Here is a 16,268-nt window from a genome sequence, read left to right as displayed (position 1 = left end):
TCCTGTATGCAAGGTGGTAGTTGAGGTTCTTCAGATCCAGGATAGCCCTCCACCCCTCTGAGCTCTTGGGTACCAGAAAGAGGATGGAGTAAAACCCCATCCTCTCCTGGTCGGGTGGTACCTGCTCTACAGCACTGATCTCCAAGAGGTTATGGATCTCCTGGTTCATGACCTCTCTCTTCATTGAACAAGAGGAGGTGGGGCATCGGATGAAATTCCGGAGGGGGGGGGAGAAACAAACTTTAGAGAGAGTCCTTCTTTCATGGTCTGCAGAACCCAGGCATCCTCTGAGGTGTGCTCCCATTGGGCAACAAAGAGTTGAAGTTTTCCCCCAATGAGAGGGTTCCCCTGGTGGTAATTTGGACTTGCAGAAGAGCCTGTTGGGAGGCCCCGCCATGATCGGGTCTGCGATAAGAGTATTGCTACCTACCCCTGTCCCGAAAGGACTGCCTGTCCTGGGACCTGTCTGCAAAAGGCTGATTGAAGGGTCTGTTGCCTGAGGAAGAATTAAAGAAGTTGTTCGTACGAAAGGGCTGCCTCCTGAAGTAGGGAGTGGACTTGCGGTCCTGCTTCTTATTGAGAGTAGGAAGAATCTTTCGTTTATCTTTAGATTCGATCAGGAAGGGGTCTAAAACCTCTCCAAACAGTTTTGACCTCTTTTTTTTTTAAGTTTTATTTTTATTTTTTGTTCTCTATATATACATTCACATAATTATTATTCTTTTTTACATTCATAATTCTAATACATTTGTCATTCCATTTATAGAATTGTAATATTCCATTCGGGTTGTTTTGTTTACCATCCCTCGCCTATTTTGACACCACCTTCTTCTCCTTTCCTCTCCCTTCTCTACTTACTTCCTTCCTCTTTTCCCTTACCTCTCCCCTCCTCCTCTCTTCCTCTTCCTACCCTTTCTCCTTCTCCCTTCCATCTTCCTCTCCTCCTCACTACCTTCCTTCCATCCTCTTCTTCTCATCTCCTCTCCTCTCTTCCTTCTCTACTTTCTTCTTTCCTCCTCTCCTTTCCCTTACCTCTCCCCTACTTCTTTCTACCTCTTTCCCTTCTTACCCTTCTCTCCTTCCCCCTTCCATCTTCCTTTCCTCACCTTCTCTCTTCCTTTTCCTCTCTTCCTTTCTTTTTCTTTAGCTGCAGGTGTCTCTTCCAGCTCTTAATTTCTATTTTCTTGTGGTAGTATTTCCGCAAACCCAAAAATCTTTGTATATCATTTGTTTTTAAAAAAATATTTTTCTTTTTTGGTCAGACAACAAATAACACATAGAACCTTCTTCAATCACGTACAGCATGCCGTTTGGTTGTAAAGTTTTTGTGCATCACTTCCATACTCCTCACTTTCAAATGTATGTAAGATCATAAATTATCAACTCATTTCAAACAAATTCTCATATCATCAATCCAATATATTATTTGTCAAAACTGCAACTCCAAACAGTTTTGACCTCTGAAGGGTGCAGAAGTTAGCTTCCACTTAGCTCTCAGATCAGCCTGCCAGTGATGAAGCCAAAGAAGGCACCGAAATGTGACATTAGAAGCCAGAGCCCTGGAGGCGAACTTCACCACATTAAGTGAGGCATTGGCCGAGTACTGGGCTGCTGCAATGATTTTGATCACGTCCTGGCAGAGACTAGTGTCTCCTGCTGGAAGTTTAGACTGCAATTCCCAAAGCCAAATGATGGAAGCCCTGTTGAAGAAAGAGGCAGAGGAAGACGCCTTAATGGCCCAGGCTTGCTGGGTCTTGTGGCAGGCCTTCTCCACCTTCTTGTCTTCTGCCTTGAGGCCCTCCATGAGGTCAGCCGGAAGGACCGAATTAGAAGGGGGTCCACCGAAGGCAAGATCAATACTTCCTCTAGGTTAGACTCCATGGAATAGCTTTTTATCCCCACCGCTGGGCGCAGCAAGGGATCCAGGCTGGACCCATTGCCGCTGAAGGACATCCATAAAAAGACTTGGGACCGGAACCAGGTCTTGTGACGGGCCCTGAACCTTAAACATGCTATCATTAGGGTTGGATACAGTTGCTTCCGAAGACCCTTGAGCTGCTGGTACCTTGGCACCCAGCTGTGCAATGGCCTTAGCTTTGTGTAAGATGGACTTGAATAGGATGGGCTTGAAGAGGCCAGAAAAGGCAGGGGCATCCGGAGGAAGGTCCTCATCCTCAGAAAGCTCCTGGTCTTCCTGTTCTGGGTCCTCCCAGGCAGAGACTTCACTAATCACAAAGGAAGCCACGGAAGGGTGGCACACCCAGCTACCAGTGCCCGGTGTCTCCTTCCTGGTCCCTGAGGGAGCTGGATTAGCTGAGACCTAATCCTTCTTCTGCAGCTCTTCTGCAATGCCCTGGGAGATGGCACGGGCAATGACCACCTACATCTGGGCAGACAGTTCGGGCTCCTGAACCTCACTGGGCCTATCCATGTCCCTGGCTCTGGGGGAATCAGGTCCCCTCTCCTCAGGAGCAGGCGGAGCAACTCCCGGTGAGACAGTGCCATGCACCTGGAATTGGTTCAAATGCAAGGGAAGGCGCAGGGGAATGTAATCAGCCAGGGGTATGTCAGGTGACAAATCCTGGGATTTCACCTCCTCCCCAATGACCCGCATGGGGTTGCCAGTGGGGGAGGGGGAAGGTCCAGCTCAACCCAAGCGGTGGTCTGGTTGGCCTTAGTGGCCTGGCGCTGGGCCTTGTCAAACTGTTTTTCAAGGGCCCATTGCCGGCTTTCAGCATCCTTATCAACCTCTGATGATGAATCATAGGGATGACTGCCCTTCCCTGCCACCCTGCCTGGTCTAGCCTCTTGCCTTTGCCTGTGGCCTTGGTCTGACTAGGCACATGGGCAGGGTCTGGTCTACCGTGGTAGTATGTAGATGGGCCTGGCTGCTCCATATCTGCCAATCCAGAAGCCTCCGCCATCTCCGCTGGATACAAGGGGATGGTCTGTCACCACATGGCAGTCAATGGGGTGGGGAGGTTGAATGTGGGCATCTTGCAGCAGGTAGAATTGTCGGAGCAATTGAAGGATCAGTGGAACAGTCAATCGCGAACCAGGGAGGTTTGTGCGGCGTGACAGATCTTCAGGGAGGAGCAAAAATGAAATGAGAAAAGGAAGGACAAAAAGTCTTCAAAATAAAATCAAGGGATAACCGACTTAAAGGAAAAGAAAAAAATAACACAACAAAAGGTTGCCGAGAAGGGAGACTCCAAGCCTGTTTTAAATTAGAAGCTGGAGCTCACAAAAATATTCCTTAATCAGGCCAGATTGAGGAAAAACTTTGGCATTAAAAAGGACCAGAAGGGTGACCAAGGAAAATATTACCTCAGTCAGGCAACCAGACTAATTTAACCCATGCTTGGACTCTCCAAGCAGTGCACAGGAAAATTGTACTATCTAAAATACCTGATACCTTACTCAAGTTGAAATATTTATGGAGTTTTTCAGAATAAATACATATCACTGGATGGAGGGTTTTCTTGCAATTCTTTGAGTAGACTTACATTTCTCATAGGAATGTTTGTCAATTGACACACCAGAAATCAAATGATGTATACTGTTATATTTATATTTATAAGATGCTAACATTTTGACATCCAGATCAAATGGTTGATGGCTCAGACTTATGACTATGCTAGAAAAAGTTATTAGTTATACCAGTGTTTTTCAACCTTTTTTGTGCAAAGGCACACTTTTTTCATGAAAAAAATCACGAGGCACACCACCATTAGAAAATGTTAAAAATTTTTAACTCTGTGCCTATATTGACTATATATAAAGTGTTTTTCCCACGGCACACCTTACACTATGTCACGGCACACTAGTGTGCCGCGGCACAGTGGTTGAAAAACACTGAGTTATACTACAAAGCAAAATGCATAGCCTGTAGTTGCTAGCACACATCAAGCCATCAAAAACTTTCAACATGAGCCCCAAGCCCCTAAAGATTTTTACCAAATTAGAATCCTTAAAAGAAGAGGAAAATTATTAACTGAGGAGAAACTATATTAATTGAGTTGTTTTAACTAAATTGTTAATGAGTTTAGATTCAATTTATTCTGCTCCAACTTGCCATTTTTTAAAATATAGATAGTCCTTCACTTATAACCATTTGTTTAATTGTTCAGTTATAACAGTGCTGGAAAAAGTAACATGATTTATCCTCAAGATTATGACTATTATAACACCCCCAAAGTCATGCAATCCTAATTTGGGTGTTTGGCAACCAGCTTGTGTTTACCATGGCTGCAGAGTTCTGCAGTCATGTAATTACAATTTTTGATCTTCCTAGCTAACTTCCAAAAAGCAAAGTCAATGAGGGAAGCCATTTTAATTTAATTACCAATTTAATTTGCTTAACAATCACAGTAAAAATAGTTGTAAAATTGGGTCAGGTCTCAGTTGTGGCTGTAAGTGGAGAACTATCTATATAGTATTCAAAGACCAAGTACAACCAATTGTTATAAAAATATGCTGACCCTCTACCAGAAAATTCCATAAAAGGCAAAGCATTCTTTATGTACAGACATTACATACAAAGTATAATCATTAAATTAAAATTTTAAGTATAATGACTCCTGCATTATATACAATCTCAAAGATAACATACTGCTGAAACTGTAGGAAAACTACCAATTTTTATTACTGTAATTTTTAATTAATGTTGGAAGGTCTGATTAATGTGTAAACAAGTTTTACATTAAGCAAATCCCTCCATTCCAATCTGAAAATTAAAACTTAAACAAGTAAAAGGACTGAACATTTTGAGTATCTTTCCAGCGACAATACACATTAACAAAAGATCTTGTGGGCAGATCAGAAGTTATATTGTGGTCTCTGAACCCAAAACTGCTACTCTGGTCTATATAATAAGCATTTAGTTACATAGGGAGCAGATGTATATAGATGCGAGTATATTCTAGTTGAAACAAGTATTTATTGCACATGACTTCTTTTACTATTTGCTTTGCTTTTAGATCTTTTTCACTACTCAAATGATGCCAAATCACATTAACATGGAGAAAAAGTGAATGCTATAACAAGAAAACTGTATTTATTAGCAATTTATATGATTAAAAAATTAGGTAAAAAGAATGTTTCTTTTTTTTAATGAGTCAAAAAATACCAAACCATTATCAAAAAATGGCCAAGGAAAATAAGTTAATACCTTGGTTATCTACAGTAAATTCCTGTAGAGAATACCTGTACCTGCCAGATTCACTTTCCCATCATTTCAATGGACTTTATATTTTTTTCAAAATAAAGATATCCAACTTCATCTTATTTCAAGTTATTTCTGGATTAGACAGAAATATTTTTCTATAATTCTATTTAAAAAATCCTCCTTTTATATGAAAAACACAAAGGATCTTATAATATATACTCAAATTATATACAGAGTATTTGTTAAAATCTGCTACATACCAACATAACTTTGGGGAAAAAATAATGTAGGGGAGATGATATTCTGAGTTACGCACGCACTTTTGTTCTACTAGTGTAAAAAAATTTCTGAAGAACATCTGCAGTTAGAGAGGTGACTTAGCAGATACCAGTAACAGCAACATAATGATACTGGCCTAGCACCAAAAGAGCTGTTCATCATTAAAATCAGGGAAGATGTAACAACTAATATGTGCCAGTCCATATAGAAAATAACATGTGCTATTATTTTTCCAAGTAATCTTTTTCCTTGTAGAGAAGTAGTGGATTGCAGCCACAAAATAATTCCCCAGATATGTTTTAAAGTTAATCCCACATAGAGTTCACTAAAGACTAAGTCTACAAATTACTACTATATGAATATTTCTGGCTAGGGATGCCCTTTTTCAGAAAAATAAATAGCTTTTGCACCAGCTAAATCTGGTATAAAGCAATGGCTTTATTAAAGGACTTCCAGTTAGTAGCCCCTTAAGTATCCAGAAATGATTTCAGGTCCCAAATTATTAACTATTGTACAGCAATCAAGATTATTTTTGGTTACCTGGAGGATCAGTCTAATGAAATCTCACTACTTTGCAAATCAAAATAATAATACAAGATGCAATTGAAACCACACTTTAAAAAGGCTGATTTATAACTATAGCCGGCACAGAAAATTTCTTAACCTCACAGATGAACATTATTTTTTTCCTAAAATAATCAAAATACTACGTAGTATTTAAATAAAGCATAAAATCTTTCTGAATGTAGCAAATTAACATAATAGTCCTGGATATAAATAAGCTAAGAATAAAAGATGCCTTTATATTCCCCCACTTCTTCTACTAGGCATATTATTTATCTGAAATTAAGAACAACTACAATTTAAATGCCTTTCCTATTTTGTATTAGAAAAGAATAATGTGGAATACTGAAATGTAATATTCATATTAAGCCTGTTTACCAAATAATGGTATCTATAAAGGATTTATGATTTTCTGAAATAATAACTTACCATTCTAACTACTTCAGGGTAAGTCTGCTCGGTCAAACACCCTCTGCTTATTGTAATGTAATCCACAAGTTCATTAAGAGTTGAACGTTTGTATTCTTTCATTTTAAGATCTGATAGTGTGTCCATGAAGTCAAAAATTACACAGCACTGCTGAAGTTTCTTTAGAAACAAATCAGGTTGATCTGAAGATGGAACGTCTGCAGGATGAAAAAAAACAGAAATTTAAAATTATTGCATAAAACAAATCATGATTTAGATTTAGAAGACAGTAGCATAATAACATATTTTTTGACAAAATAAGGACGATTGGTGATTGTCTTAACTTTTTGGGCAGAGAATTACTTGTTTAGTTATCAATTTGTAATACTTGTGTAATATTTCAGCAACATAGCTAGGTCACTGATTTGGAGTTAAATTAATGGTGGGTTAAATAGCCTAAGTCCTGGAAAAGAAAATAACATTCTAAATTCCCACCTAACAGAAGTGGAACATGCTGAACAACCCATATACCTTGAAGAACAAATATTACTGAAGAACAAATATTACTAAAAAATATAACAGCACAAGAGAGGGAAAGTATTACATAAACTTTCACATCCTTCAAAACATTTTGATGGGCTTGATCATAAGCAAATCAATCTGCCACTTGTAAAGATAGAATATAAAATATATTATGCATATGTAATTGTGGCATGTAATAACTTCATATTCTATAATGTTAATAGTTTTTTCCATGTTAGTTGTGCAAAAAAGAAAAAAGAGAAATTATTAACTTTATATTCTAATACTTTAATAGAAAAAAACCCCCAAAATGGAACATATGAGAAAAAGAACTAAATAAAGAAGTGGTTACACACATAGACACACAATATGTATTCAACAAATTGAACCTTGGCCATACAAAATCACATTGTTCTTTGAGGGACATCCAGTTAGGCAAAAAGGGCGTTGGTACTTCCCTGATACGCCTCTTCTCATAGTGGGGGGAGGAGTATCCAGAGTGGGTTGACCTTGTCCTCTCATGATTGGATGAATCAGATAAGCTCTTTGGGCAATGCCCCCCTGGCCAGCAGGACTTCCCCATTATTTGACGAAGAGCTCCATCCGACTCGTTGCACCATTCACTCCAGACTCTTAATTCAGTTCTTAGCTTTATCGTCTTCAACATCAATATTTATATAACTTCATAAAACAATGGACATAACACTTAGTCGTACAAACATAGTCAGGGAGGGACTGGATACTCCTCCCCCCACTATGAGAAGAGGTGTATCAGGTAAGTACCAACGCCCTTTCTCCATAGTTAGGGGGGAGGAGTATCCAGAGTGGGACATACCAAAGCCTGCACGTCCCTAGGGAGGGAGACCCCTGAGGCCCCATGTCCCCCCTCATGCCAGTGGAGGCGTGGGCCCCGCCCTGTGAACCGCCTGCAAAGCCCTGTGGCCAAAGACGCTTCTGCCGAGGCAAAAGAGTCCAGTTTATAGTTCCTAGCAAAGGGAGAGGGGAAGGCCCACCTGGCTGCCCTGCAGATTTCGGCCAGGGATGTCTGTGTGGCCCAGGCCATGGATGTGGCTGCGCTCCACATGGAGTGGGCCGTGATATGATTGGTGTCTGTAAGCCCTGCGATTGGTATGCAGTGGCAATGCAGGTTCGCAACCACCTGCCTATTGTGGTGGAAGTCACCTCGTTACCCAGGACCTGGTTGGAAGGAGACAAACAAAGCTTCGGATTTCCTGTTTCTCCTGCGGTAATCCTTACGCCCAGAGTGTGCCACTTCTCCAACGGGTGAGAAGGGTCTGGGCAGAAGTTGGGCAAATCAGTTCCTGGGCTCGATGGAAGCAGGGGTCCACCCTGGGGATGAAGGACGGATCCAGTCATAACCCCACCCTGTCTTGGTGGAAGACGCAGAGATCGTCCCTGGTGGACAGGGCTTGCAGTTCGTATATCCGCCTGGCGGGAGGAGATGGCAACCAGAAAGGCCACCATAAGAGTCAGGAACTTAAGGGAAACTGTTCGTAAAGGCTCAAATGGCGCGCCTGTTGGAGCGACCCCTACCCTGTGTAAGGCCCAGGAAGTGTACCTGAACACCGTGTGCGGTTTGGGGTTGGAAGCCCCCCTTGAGGAATTGCCTGACCATAGGATGGTGAGTCAAGCTCTGGCTCCTGCCACGCGGGAGAACTGATGAGATGGCTGAAACCTGTCTCCTAATCGTGTTAGGAGCTAACCCTCTGTCCCGGCCTGCCTGGAGGAAGTCCAGAATCTGAGGCACTGAGACCTGGATAGGGTTGTATCCCAGGAAGTTACACCATGAGGCAAAGGCCCGCCACATGGAGCCATAGATACGCTCTGTGGAGGGTGCGCGGGCAGTCTGGATAGTCTGCATCACCCTGGGGAGAGGAAGAGGTCTTTCCCCAGGATGCTCCGCTCAAGAGCCAAGCAGTCAGCTGGAGCCATTGAGGGTTTGGGTGCTCCAGCGGCCCCTGGTAGAGGGATATCCTCTCCTGGGGGATTCCCCAGGGCCTCTCCACTGAAAGCGACTGGAGATCTGCAAACCACGGCCTCCCGGGCCAGGGAGGTGCCAACAGAACCCCTTCCGCCCCCTCCCGAAGGATTTTCCATATGACCCTGGGGATCAGGGGTAAGGGCGGAAAGGCATACCGATGACCCCTGTGCCAGGGGCTTCGCAGAGCGTCCACCCCTTCTGCCCCCCGTGTCTGGTACCTGGAGAAGAACCTTGGGAACTGAGCGTTGAGGGGCATGGTTAATCAGTTGACCTCTGGGCGTTCGAAGCACTCCGCCAGCTCCTCGAAGATTGCTGGCTGCAGCTTCCGCTCCAAATTGTCCACCTCGGTCCGGCTGAGCCAGTCGGCTCTGATGTTCTCCACCGCTGCTATATGTTCTGCCCTCAGCGAATGCTGTCTAAGGTCATAGGCTATCTGAGGTGCGTCTGCGATTTCTCATAATCGGACATCCCATTCTGAGTTTGTGGTGGGTTCTGGCATGGGGACCGGCCTGTCTGACCCTTTCCCCCCCAGCCATAAGAGTTCTATGATTCTATGGCTAGGATTAGCGCAGAGATATTCTGAATGTAAGCACAGAAGGAGTTCAATGGTCAGCCACTAGAGTGCGTGTGAAGATGAAGTGAGGGAAGCTAAGGCTCACAATAAAGAAAGGCCTGCTGCCAAGGTAAAATAATAATAATGATAACAACAACAACAACAAAATAAAATACAAAAGGGGGCATCTTCCCGCATGTTAAAGACAAGAAAGATTAAGGAAACAGTCGGTTCCTTGCTGGGAGAAAGTGGCCAGAAGGTGACAAGCAGCAGGGGTAAGACAGAACTATTCAACTCATGTATGGCATCTGTCTTTACCCAAAGGGGTAAAATAGTCCAACCTATCAAGAACAGCACCCCAAAAATCGGATTAGGAACCCAAGATGAAATAGGGAAGAAATGGTAAGTGAGCACCTGTCTACCTTAGCCAAAGTCCAATTCCCAGGACTGGATGGGTTACACCCCAGGGATCTGAAGGAACTGGCAGACGAGATCTCCAAACAAGTGAACTATATCTATCAAGGATCCTGGAGTACCGGAGAACTCCTATAGGATTGCTTATGTGGTTCCCCTCTTCAGAAAGGGAGAAAAACAGATCAAGGGCCCAAAGCCAACCTGGGTTTGTCAAAGCAGATCATGCCAGACTAGCCATATTGCCTTCTTAGATACAGTAACAACCCTAGTGGACTATAGGAATGCCATTGATATAGTTAACTTGGACTTCAGCAAGTCCTGATAAGGTAGACCATAACCTACTACTAGATAAAGTAGAAGAATGTGGGTTAGACATTGTCACACCAGATGGCTTTGTAACTGGTTGACCAACCGCACACACCTGTACTCCTCGATGGAACTGCCTCTTCATGGAGGGAAGAATGCAGTGGAGTACCCCAAGGCTCTATGTTGGGCCCAGTACTCTTCAACATCTTCATCAGTGATTTGAATGAGGGTGTCAGGTGTGTAAGCTAACAGTTGGGTTAGCAATATATATGCCATGATAGTAGTACTGGTCATGAGAAGGAGCCAGAATGACTGTTAGCTCTCTGTTTGATAAATGCTGATCGGTGGGGGGACTCATCAGATTTGCAGATGACCCGAAGCTGGCAGGAATAGCCAACACACCAGAATACAGGCTAAAGATACAGAAGGATCTTGATACGCTTGAACATTGGGCACTGCCTAAGAAAATGAGATTCAATGAAGTAAGGTTCGTAAGAGGCGTATCAAGGAAGTACCAACGCCACTCTGGATACTCCTCCCCCCTCACTATGGAGAATTCACACATTTTGCCAAACCAGCTTTTGGTATCTGTTACACTGGTGTATTTCCAAACTTTTTAAAAAAGAGAGCAATAGACGTGGTGAATAGCACAATTCTCCATTCCAAACTTGTGAATTATTAAATATTTACTTTAATAAAATTATTTAATTACTAACAAAACTTGATTTGTCAGCTTAGTTTTAAGAAAACTATATATCTATATACCAAAGGAATGTCTGAAGATGCAATACATCTGGTCAAAATGAGAACATAGCAAATGTTTATTGGAATATGTTGATGAAGATTCTCAGTCATCCATATGGAGTTTTCTGAATATATTGGCATTCTTCTCGTGACTCTCAAAGGTTTTTGAAGAATCATTAACAATGAAACAAATTCTCATGAAATCCCAATTTCCTTTCCCAATTTCATCCAAAGTATCTAACTGCCTTCAGTCCTGGAAATACAATACATTTTTGGCTATAATTTGTTGGAGAGGAACCATCCCAGTCAGGAGAAAGGCTCCAGCAGGGAATTAGTCTGGACTCATTACATCAACACAAGAGCTCTGACCTTCCATCCCCACCCCCACCCCCCAACAATGCCTGTGAGCCTTATATTGTCTTTCCTTGAAAAAGCTGCCAGTCTGGGGAGATTCCTGTGAATTGGGCATAGAACAATAAAGCTAGTTTGAACTCAACAGTACAGGTGTGGATCTGGATGTACATTCCTGACAAATTAGAAACAACAGGTTCTAAGATTTCAAAAGAGTAAAACAATAATTCATAATTGGAAAATACATCAATAAATTGAGGTAGTCCTCGACTTACAAGCACAATTAGGACTTGAATTTTGGTCACTAAGCGATGCAATAGCAATAGCACTTAGACTTATATACCACTCTCTCTAAGTGGTTTACAGAGTCAGCATATCGCCCCCAACAATTTTGGTTCTCATTTTACCCACCTTGGAAGGATGGAAGGCTGAGTCAACCTTGAGCCTGGTGAGATTTGAACTGCCAAACTGCAGGCAGCCAACAGGCAGCAGAAGTAGCCTGCAGTACTGCTCTCTAGCACTCACTGTGCTACCATGGCTCAGCCAATAGTCCCCATGGACCTGATTTTGTGACCATTTTTACCACAGTCGTTAAGTACACCACTAGTTAAGTGAATCATGTGGTCATTAAGAGAAGAGGGCTTCCCCAGCTAAATTTGGTTTCCAGCAGTTGGCCAGAAAGATCACAAATCACAATCACATGACTTGAAGATGCTGTAATCATCATTATAAATACATTGCTAGTTGCCAAGCACTCAAATTGTAATCATGTGATCATAAAATTGGTGCAATAGTCATAACTTCAAGAACAAGTTGCAAGTCACATGTTCCTAGACTGTTGTACTTTTGAGCCATCATTAAATGAATGCCTTTAATTGAGAACTATCTATATGCCCAACATATAATTGAAAATGAGGAAAATTAAAAACTTCATTTAAAAAAAAAAACTTTGAATGCCAAGAATTCTATATAAAAGTAATAATTAGTCATTTATCTAAAATATAAGTGGAAGTACCATAAATATCCCTCTTTAAATATGTACCAATCAAGAGATTATATTCATTTTAACAGCTTTTGTTTATTTTTTTCTCATAGCCGCCTAGCTATCCTTTTTTAAAGATTTTTTTTATTAAGCATTACACTTATACAAATAAAAATACAAATTACAAAAAGTAAAAGTGTAAAAAAGAAGAGATAGTGTGCAGAAAAAAAAAAGAAAAATAGCAAGGAAAAGAAAAGTACATTTTTTTCATAACATATATAGACAATTTTAACAACTTATCACCTTCTCTTAAAATGCAGCAATCTCTACATCCCATATTTCATCACTTTTCTATAACAAATCTTTAAAACCCTGTAATTCAGTCCTTGTCAGCAAAAATCCATTAAGGGTTACCAGAAATAACATTTACTTTAACCTTGATCAAATAAGCTAACTTCACATTCCTTCCCTTTACTTTTTAAAACCTCAGTCTTTAATCCCTTCAAATAATGCCCTACAGCTTGATTCTTTTTTTTTGTGGGTTCCTTCTCATCAGTTTTCAAAACTTCAACTTTGTAAATCCAATCAAGTCACTCTTCCTGTTTGTTATCCATATTTAATTATCAAGACATCAGCTGGTTTCATTTGTATATCCAGTATATCATCTTTTTCCAGATCATTCTTGTAGCCTGTCATTTTAAAATCCACATTAAAATCTATTTCATTCTTGTCCAGTAGAACTTGTTCCTCATCCATAACATTATTTACGCACAGTCTATTTTGGCAGAGATCATAAAAATTACGTTCTGAGTCCATTGTTCATAAATATTCTTCAATAAATCCACTATTTAATTATTTGGCTCCAATCTATGTCAACTAATCAAATTTAAAACTTGCCCTTTAATTGCTTCTGGCTTCCTCTAGTAGATTTTAAAATGGCAGCTTTTGTTGTCAGACACACAAAATTTGGCTGTTAATGCATGCATTGGTCAGAAAATGATCCATTTAAATATTACCATATTTGTGAACAATCACTAAATGAGTGGCTGTAATGGTTTATACTGAATATTGCTAGATTGTCTAACATGACAAATCAAATGTCTAAAATAAGATAGCAAACATCACGGACAGATTCCATATTACATGTTGGTTAGGGGGAAGGGAATAATTCAATTTGTAATAAGAAGAAAAGAAAAAGCAACTCTGGTTGCTGCTACTGAATGCCAAATCACACTGTAACAAAGCCTCCCTTATCCATTTGATCATGGCATGTTCAAAAAGGGAAGGTTGCCCTTTCTGAAATTTGCCTAGCCAAGTTTCAAGTGTGTCAGATAAGATTATAGGGCAGGGATGGGGGTTCTGGCAATTTTTATCAGAGAATAGCTTACAAATTTCAGGTCCCCAGTTATTATCACTTGCAAAGTCTTATAATACACAACTTAATCATGTTATTTGTGGGAGCACCCGTCTCTGGTTATTTCTGCCTCTCAGTATGCTCCTCTCTGAGCAAAAGTCCTCCCTTTTGCCCTCCCTGAGCAAAAGTCATATAATGGGAGATAGGAACCATGTTTTAATGTTGCAGCATTTGCCTTTTGCAATGATTTCCATCAATTCCCCCCACACACACACATATACATGGACAAAATTTGGGTGGCCCAGACTACAATAGATTTTAGTAATACTTAAAAAAGTGGCTTTGGTACAATCATAGATGTGCCAATTTTCTGCAATTTCAAGTGGTGCAGGTATATATGGATGTATGTACAGTATGTCACAGAAGGTATATACCGTGCTTCCCCTAAAATAAGGCATTTTTAGGGGAGGAGGACTTATTATTTTGGAGGAGGCAGCGACACTTCCCTCATGGCTGCTGTGTTGTGCTGCTGCAACAGCGCAGGGTCTTTGGGTGCATGAGCGCCAGTCCTCCCTCCCCCACACGCGCCCCATCCACGCCGATGTGGGTGAAGCCAGTGAGCACCAGGTCCTTGAGGAAGTCACAGCCAATGGCACTGGTGCCCACCACCAGCACCTGCGCAGAAGTCACAACTTGGGCCAGCTTCCCCTGCAGGGCCAGGCCTGCCGCTGCCATCCTAGCACTGAGGATGGCTTCCTCTGCGGCTTCTAAACCCTCGTCTGGAAGCCGCTGGAAGTGGAGAAAAGGCCGGTCAGGCCAGCCACCTGCTGCCAAGTTTTCTGGCACCCGAGCAGAGAGTCTTCCGGCAACCAGGGCAGAGCCATAGAGCAGGAAGTGGCCGCTCTGGGAGAGCACCCCCAGACAGGGATTTGGAAGCTACAGAGGAAGTCATCCTTAGTCCTGGGGTGGTGACAACAGCGACAGCAGCCCTGGCCCTGCAGGGGGAGCTGGCCTAGGCTGTGGCTTCTGGTGCTCACCGGCTTTGCCCACATTGATGTAGTGAGGACTGGGAGGAACGCAAATGGGAGGGACAGGCGCTCATGTGGCTTGGCACCTTTGGAATACTGCTCAGTTGGTGAGTGGAGCTCTGCTGGCCAGAGGGGAGGGGGTTGTCCCCTGGCTGGCCACTACGTGACAAGAGGTGCCAAGCGACTGCTCTCTTGCGAGCAGGATGGGAGTTTACAGGTGAGGAAGTTGGATGGATGGGAGATGGGTGAGCGCCAATAACGCAGGGGAGAGATAGAGAGGCAGCTCCTGATCAGCTCAGCTGATCCCCAGGTTGGAATTAAGGGGCCCAGCTGCAATTAGCTGACCAGGGAAGGGAAGGCCTGCCTCCTGTGCTGCCCACGTCCAACCCTTCACTGGGGCTTATTTGGGGGGGAATGTATATTTAGGCCCACCCCAAAAATGAGGCTTGGCCTTATTTTTGGGAGATGTCCTATTTTTGGGAAAACATGGTAGCATGTGTGTTTGTGTGTTATGTTTGCGTTTAAGCAGATATACAGACATCTCAGCAAGGCAACTCTGGGCAGGAAGCACAATTTAAAATATCAATGTAACAATAAAACACAGAGGTTATAAACATTATAACCATATTAAAAGCAGCAAATGGAAGACTCGGCTAACTTTCCAAACCCTATGCCTGGGACAACATAGAAGTCGTAGGGGTTTTCTAAAACACCATCAGACTTGGACCAATCTTAATCTTAGGTGGGATGGTGTTCCAAAGAAACACATCCCGGCTCCCCCTAAGTAATACTCTTTAATGGATAGTGCCCATCCTTCCAGATCTGATGGGGCAAGTAAAGATGAAAAAGAGTTCTATCAGAACATTATATGGTAGGTTGAGAACTCACTGTAGTACCCAGCAAGCCAAACTACTGGAGAGCAAGTACCTACATAAACAATTCAGGCAGAATGGCACCCACAAGCATTTGTTACAAGATCTCTGTGCAACACAGTGCAGAGAGAAAGGAAGAAATAAAGTACAAGACCAACCACATGGCATACCCTGCCATACATTAAAAACAGTTCAGAATCAATAGAACACAATTTCCGAGTTCTGCAAGTGGGCATTGCACACAGCCCAGAGACTACCATACGAGGACAAATTATGCAGTGTCAAGATTACTCGGTGGTGGGAGATACTTCCAATGTAATCTACCGGATACTCTGTATGGATTGCTCCTGTGACCATGTAGGAGGAAAATAACCACCAAAATACAAGAACAAAAGAAAGCCTTCAGACAAGGAGACACAAGGCTATTGGTAGCCTTACATTGCAACAAACAAGGGCGCACATTCAGTTTTGCAGCTACCAAGATTGTTGGATGAGCAGATACAAAAACAGCCTGCTAAACTGGCCCCTGTCAGTCAATAGGAGTGCTGATTTACCACCAGTTTACCAAGTATTTGGATGCAGGGGCTTGACAATCAAAGGAAACAATAGACAACAACTTAATAGCCAGTCATCAACACCCCAATCAACACATAAAGCCATCCACAACCAGGCACTATATAAATAACACACAAAGAGAATAGTCTGTCTATGGAAATTCTCAA

The 16,268-nt window shown here is 42.3% G+C and overlaps 1 protein-coding gene across 2 annotated transcripts in view; it reads right to left on the bottom strand.

Moving 5' to 3' along the window:
- The window catches only part of PPP2R5E (protein phosphatase 2 regulatory subunit B'epsilon), a 68,766-nt gene that overhangs the window by 22,642 nt on the left and 29,856 nt on the right, over positions 1-16,268 (bottom strand). For both annotated transcript variants that reach the window (XM_032235559.1, XM_032235569.1), the window contains exon 3: positions 6,440-6,636. In XM_032235559.1, the coding sequence (XP_032091450.1) occupies positions 6,440-6,636 (197 nt within the window). The remainder of the gene's footprint in view (positions 1-6,439; positions 6,637-16,268) is intronic.

Source organism: Thamnophis elegans, chromosome 1 (assembly GCF_009769535.1).
Source record: "Thamnophis elegans isolate rThaEle1 chromosome 1, rThaEle1.pri, whole genome shotgun sequence".
Classification (NCBI taxonomy): domain Eukaryota; kingdom Metazoa; phylum Chordata; class Lepidosauria; order Squamata; family Colubridae; genus Thamnophis; species Thamnophis elegans.
Note: the sequence above shows the minus strand (reverse complement) of the source record. Positions and strands in the feature narration are given on the sequence as shown.